Source organism: Vicia villosa, linkage group LG1 (assembly GCF_029867415.1).
Source record: "Vicia villosa cultivar HV-30 ecotype Madison, WI linkage group LG1, Vvil1.0, whole genome shotgun sequence".
Classification (NCBI taxonomy): domain Eukaryota; kingdom Viridiplantae; phylum Streptophyta; class Magnoliopsida; order Fabales; family Fabaceae; genus Vicia; species Vicia villosa.
The window spans coordinates 29,054,184-29,060,690 of NC_081180.1; the positions used below are offsets into that span (position 1 = coordinate 29,054,184).

The window sequence follows — 6,507 nt, forward strand, 5'->3', positions numbered from 1 at the left end:
TGATTATGAAGTCAAACAAAAGAGCAATATAGTTAAATGACCATGATGATGTAACACTCACAACATCCAAGATCATGAAAATAATAGTGGAGAGGTATGGCTATAAATACACATAAAAAGGAACAAGCAAACGCGTCACTTATTCAAATATCAATCATATTGAGACTTTTCTTGTATATGATAGAAGTGGTCACATATGGTGTACTTATCAAAAGTACACTCCAAACATCCTTAGTTCAATGAACTTCTAATTGAATTCTCCATTATGTTGCTTCAAATTCGCTAAACTACAATGTCACATATGATGTACTTATGACAAGTACACTCCAAATAATTTAATCTTATTATTCCATTAATTCCATCCTTAATCCTAAAACTTAACTGTTAAACCAAATGAAATCATCATTAACACTCTTTGAAATTCCAAAACCAAAATTCCTACCCACACCAATAAATATATCAGCCGACATCGCTATAGAAATGGCTCCTCTTTCCTTAACCACTTTTCCCTTTCATACCTTGTGCTTGGGGCTATGGACTTGAATTTCTTCGCTTAATCCCTTTCAAGCCTTGTGTTTGCTTTCAAGCCTTGTGTTTGATTACTATAGAATACAATGTCCTAGCTTAATCATTTCGCCCTTTCAGGCCTTATGCTTGAGAGACTCTAGACTGAAATATTCTCGCTTAATCACTTCGCTTCTTCAACTCCTATGTTCGAGGGACAGTGGACTAAAATATCTTAAATTAGGCCCAACTATCATAAAAAGATTCCATTAAAGGTAAAAAACACGACCCGTCAGCTCTCCAACTCGTAAATGACACAAAGAATGTTTGAATAGGAAAGAGGCGAGAGCACATGATCAAACTTGTGCCACACCCTCTATGTTGTGTCTCTTAAGAGAACGTGTCAAACCACGTTCTAGGTAAATCCAACCGAACTCTCTCAACTAATAAATGAAGTATTCATGATCATATAAGTAAATCGTATCTCCTATATTAAAGGGATGATTCACTTCAATCACTCTGTTGGAGAGTTAAAGAGACGTGTGGCCAAACTTTTAAGCATTAAAACTGGTATCTTGATTAACTCCTTAAATCAAATAACCCCGTGCTCTATATTGCATACATGATATTAATCTATTGTACTCACCGCAAATAAATAATCACCGCAAATAAATAATTTACGTTGAAAATTGTGCTATGTGTTTAGCTTAAAAAGAAGTATCATTGGAAAAAATATAAAGAAACCTCCAAATAAAAACTTATTTAAAATTTGATCAATCAAACAATCACTTAAAAAAAAATACAAGAACATTTTAGAAAGAAAATACATAGGACACAACAACAAACCATAAATTACATCACAACTTAGAATTAAGTAAAATTGAATAAATTTTCATCAGAAAAGTGTAAAATTTCCCGTTCGTGCTGTCTTCAATGCGATCTACTTGAGCATTGTGCATTAAGTTATTTAACTTATAACGATGAATATAAAGTTTAAACTTCTTCAATAAAGTCACCAGGCCTCATTCAGATAAGCTTCCAAGCTTTTGAAGCTGAAAATTTTCAACCAAAGTAAAGTTAATCACAAATTATCAATGAAAGAGAGAATTTGAAATGCAATTTTGAACAAAATATAAACACTTTCACATAAAAATAGATATTATTTTCAGGTTTTAATTATTTAATTAATTAATTAGTTTAATTTACCTTGAGTTGAGATTTCCCAATCACTAGTATCCAAACCCGCAACCCAAAAGAAATACCCACGAAGCTTAACTGCTTGAGCAAACCCAATCTTAATAGAAACCGTAAACAAATCTTCATACCCGACCCAATAACTCTCATTATACGAATAAACCGAACCCGTTTTCTTATCATGCACCACTTTCGTACCCGTTTGCTTATTAAAATCCAACACTTGAAAATACGCCAACCCACCATCCACCCCAGGACCCGGCCCAACACTCGGAGCTCCAACTCCGTGCTTATTCGGATCTTGAAGCTTCCACGTCTTCCCATAAAGCGGCATACCCATAACTAACTTCTCGGGTAAAAGCCCTGTCTGGATCCACGAAAATAACCCGCTTACAACACTCACGTTAGTTTCCGGGTCGAACATTCCAGACGGAGCTCCGGTCACGTTATCCCACGCGCCGTGAAGATCGTAGCTCATTACATTGATCCAGTCTAGGTTTTTGTTAATGGAATCAACCGGATACGTACGCGGTTCCCCGGAGAGGAATAATGCAGCGGAGAAATAAACCGCGGCGGTGAGTAGCAACGGCGGCTTCCCGGTGGAGATAGCCTCGTCGGAAATCGCGTTTCGCCAATGGAGAAACAAGTCTCCGAGATCGTTCATTTCTTTTGCGGTTTGAGGAAACTCCCAGTCGAAGTCGATTCCGTTGAATCCATACGCACGAGCGACTTCAATCGAGGAGTTGATGAAGGTCGCACGTGCGGTGGAGTCGGAGGCAATGAAGGCGAAGAGAGTGGAGTTGCTATTTGCACCTCCGATTGAAATGAGGGTGGTTATGGGAGAAGGTTTGGTTTTGCATGTGTTTGTGAAGGTTGTGAGTGACGTGGCTTTTGAAGATGAACCTTGTTGTTGTTGTTGTTGTTGAATTTCTAGTTTGTATGTGATGCTGTTAGGTACGAGGAAAGCGTAGAAGATGTGTGTGAAGAGTGATGTGTCTATTGAAGATGGAGGGAAAGTTGGGTTGTCTAAGTAGTATATGGCTTTCACACGTGTGGTTGATTGTGTGCATGTGGAACTTTTTGTTGCTACTGTAAAGAGGACTAGTGCTAAAGTTAGTAACTGTCTGAGGTTGGTGCTTGTTGCCATGACAGAATCTTTGAGGTTTTGGTTATTTGTTTTGGACTAGTTTGTTTGTTTTGTTGGCTTGAGGGGGTGTGCTAGCTATAAGTAGGGTATATATAGCAGTAAGGATTTGGAAACTGTGCTATTTCAACTCAAAGGTTTTTGTGTTGCATGAAAGGGTTAAAGGAAATGGTTGACAATCATTATCATTTAGTAAGTTAGAAAAGTTGTGGTTTGAAATATTGTATAATGATTCTTTTTTTTATTCAACATGTGGCCACTAAACTAGTTGGAAGAGTATGTTAGGATGTGAATAAGATTGTTTGTAGGTAAACTGAAACAGCCGTCTATTGCCCTTTTGGATTACTTTTATTGATCAACTAACAATCACATTACATGTGAGTCAAGAAGGAATCCGGTTAAACCATATAGAAACGAGTAAAAGCGGATTCCTCTAAAGTTCTATGAAAAGATTTATGTCACATTCGGTTACTAACAAGACATTGCAGTCTTATAGACAACAAATGGAGAATAGTAATCATGAAATAATAAATAGGGTTAATACTACTTTATCCCCTGCCATATAGGCGAGATTCGGTTTACCTCCTCTAAAAAAAAATTTATTGACAAACCTTGCAAAATAAAGTTTCCATCAAATTTGACTCTGATCAATTTTTTTGACCAAGATTCTTAGAATCTTGCCTACGTGGCATTTTTGGTAGTGCTGACTGTACAGCACATAAGCAATGTGGCACAGTCAGCACTGCCACGTGGAATTTATTTTTTTTTTATTGATTTTTTTTATTTTTTATTTTTAATTTTTTTTTTTGATTTTTTTTAAAAAAAATTTTTTAAAAAAAATTAATATTTTTTTTTTTTAAATTTAGTTTTTTTTTACGTTTTTAAAAAATACCTGCGGATTTACCTACAAATTTGACAATACCTAGAGATTTACCTTCAAAAATACCTGCGAATTTGACAATACCTGCGGATTTACCTGCGAATTTACCTACGAATTTGACAATACCTGCGAATTTACCTACGGATTTAAAAATACCTGCGGATTTACCTACGGATTTACATACGGATTTACTTGCGGATTTACCTACGAATTTAAAATTACCTACGGATTTACCTTTAAAAATTCATGCGGATTTACCTACGGATTTGAAAATACCTGCGAATTTATATATAATAAAAATAAAATTTAAATAATAATTAAAAAAAATATTAAATTTTAAAAATTGGAAAAAAATTGAAAAAATATTAAATTGGAAAAAAATTGGATTTTTTTTTAAAAACGTAAAAAAAATATTAATATTTTTTTTAAAAAATAAAATTAAAAAAAAAAATCAATAAATTTTTTTTTATAAAAAAAATTAAATTCCACGTGGCAGTGCTGACTTTGCCACATTGCTTATGTGTTGTACAGTCAGCACTCCCAAAAATGCCATGTAGGCAAGATTCTAAGAATCTTGGCCAAAAAAATTGATCAGGGTCAAATTTGATGGAATCTTTATTTTGCAAGGTTTGTCCAATAAGTTTTTTTTTAGAGGGGGGTAAACCGAATCTCGCCTATATGGCAGAGGGGTAAAGTAGTATTAACCCTAATAAATATGATAACCCATTAGATGACTATTGTATTTAATTTAAATATTCGTGGTCTAAAGTTCCTCTAAAGTTAGTAATTTTTTTTTATTTTTCGTCCATCTAAAAAATTTGTTGAAGAATCGTCTCTCTAAAGTTATGAATTTTAACTTTTGATCTCTCTTTCTAAAATCGTCGTTAAGTAGTAAATCTCTCAAAAAAAGTCGCTAATTCAATCGTTAAGTTGTAAAATTCATTGATAAATTTCAGAAGGAACAAAAAGTTAAAATTTTTAATTTTAAAGAGACGATTCTTTAACGAAATTTTGTAGAAGGACGAAAAGTGAAAATGCCTAATTTAGAAGAACTTAAAACATATTTAACCCTTGAATTAATCCTTTAATCAACAAAATTAACTACATTACTATATTAATTATTGGACAATAAAGTATAGAGAAATAAAGGTGAACACAATGATTATCCTAAAAACTTTAAAATCGAAAAAAAAACTACGACCATTATCAAATGACAATAGGAAAATAACATGTAAAAATTATTACAACATATAGACTATCATGAACCAACTCAAGACCCAAATACACCTACACTCTCCAAAGCAAATATTTAACTACCCTTCACATTACTATAAAACAAAAGTATAAGAAAAAATATATTGTCTTGTAATGAAGAACTTGAATCTTATATATTGTCTTGGATTCTCTATTCCTTCACAAAACTAAGCAATATGAGATTTCGAAGAACTTGAATCCTATATATAACATTTGACTCTTTCTTCCTTCAGAAAACTAAGCGATGTGAAACTTCTTCAACATTATATTTTCAACCAACCCAACGAGTAATTAATATAATATCACACTTATATACATAAAGGCGTACATGAAATATTTTCCATATATTTAAAGATTTGAAATGGCATAATAATGCTATTCTCTTTTTCAATATTTCAAAATTCATTTTTAAGGGCAAATAGAATACATTAAAAAGGTAAAAATCACTGACAACAAAAAAATACTCATAAAGCACAAGAAGAAGTGTCTAAAAACAACCAAATAAATAGGATACAATAGAGAGAAATAAATAACATGAATAATCAAATAGCGTTAAAAAATGTAAGCCCACCTAGAGCTATACCAAAACTTCTTAAGAACCACTACCAACCAAATCTACCATCAACATATCAGATTCCAACAAAAGACAAACAAAAGGTCCATCACCTCACTGTGAATCTAGATAAACACTCAATTCGTAATAGATGTAGGAAGAAGATAGGATTCTGAAGTCAATCCGTGAAGATGGAAGATTTCTCACCATATTTACCCCAAAACCAATTCCAAGCCAAAATAAAATACTTTTCTCCTCGAACTCTCGCTCTGCTTTTGTGACTGGTTAAAAATGAATTCATTTAGGCCTGTCCAAATGGACCAGACTACCATATTCCAAACCAGAAGATAACAAACCCCATATTTAACCCTTCCTCCTAGAGAAACAAAAGACTCAAAAAGCACCTTAGGATCCTGATGAATAACTACTTGCCACCTCAACCACCTAAAAACTCTATACCACACTGGCGAGGCTACATCACAATTAACAAAAAGATGAGAAACCATATCAACCGAAAACCCATAGAAGGGACAGGAAAGCCTAGTAAGGTTAGTAAACACCCCATTTCTTAACAAATTCCCTCTAGAAGAAATTCCAAATAAGGGGAACGGTATGGCTCTATCTCGGAAGAGGCCCAAAAATGAGGTAAAACTTAGACAACATAAGAAGAGGCCATTAAAAAATTACCCTCACTATAGTGCTTCCAAATCCATTTATCTCAGTCTAAGGTAAGAATGTCATTTTTAAGTAGATAAAAAAGTTCGTCACACATGGCTAACTCTTTAAGGAAGAAAGGTCTCTACCATCTAGAATTCTAAGTCAATGCCCCATTAATAACTTTTTCTATCTCTCTCACTAACCCTTCAAGCATGAGAGAATTGGAGAAGAAACTAGGAAAGTTAGTCATTAAGGGATGTCCATGTCATACCCCAAATTTGCCCTAAATTTTTAACCCAATTACTATTTATCATTCCCCTG

At 33.7% G+C, this 6,507-nt stretch overlaps 1 protein-coding gene across 1 annotated transcript; it reads right to left on the minus strand.

The window, feature by feature from the left end:
• Positions 1-1,252: 1,252 nt before the first annotated feature.
• LOC131603612 (nod factor hydrolase protein 1-like) lies at positions 1,253-2,974 on the minus strand. Its single transcript, XM_058876004.1, has 2 exons — positions 1,711-2,974; positions 1,253-1,556 (listed from the first exon to the last, which is right to left on the minus strand). The coding sequence occupies exons 1-2, from the start codon at positions 2,843-2,845 to the stop codon at positions 1,531-1,533; spliced, it is 1,161 nt and encodes a 386-aa protein (XP_058731987.1). The 5' UTR covers positions 2,846-2,974; the 3' UTR covers positions 1,253-1,530.
• Between the last annotated feature and the right edge of the window lie 3,533 nt (positions 2,975-6,507).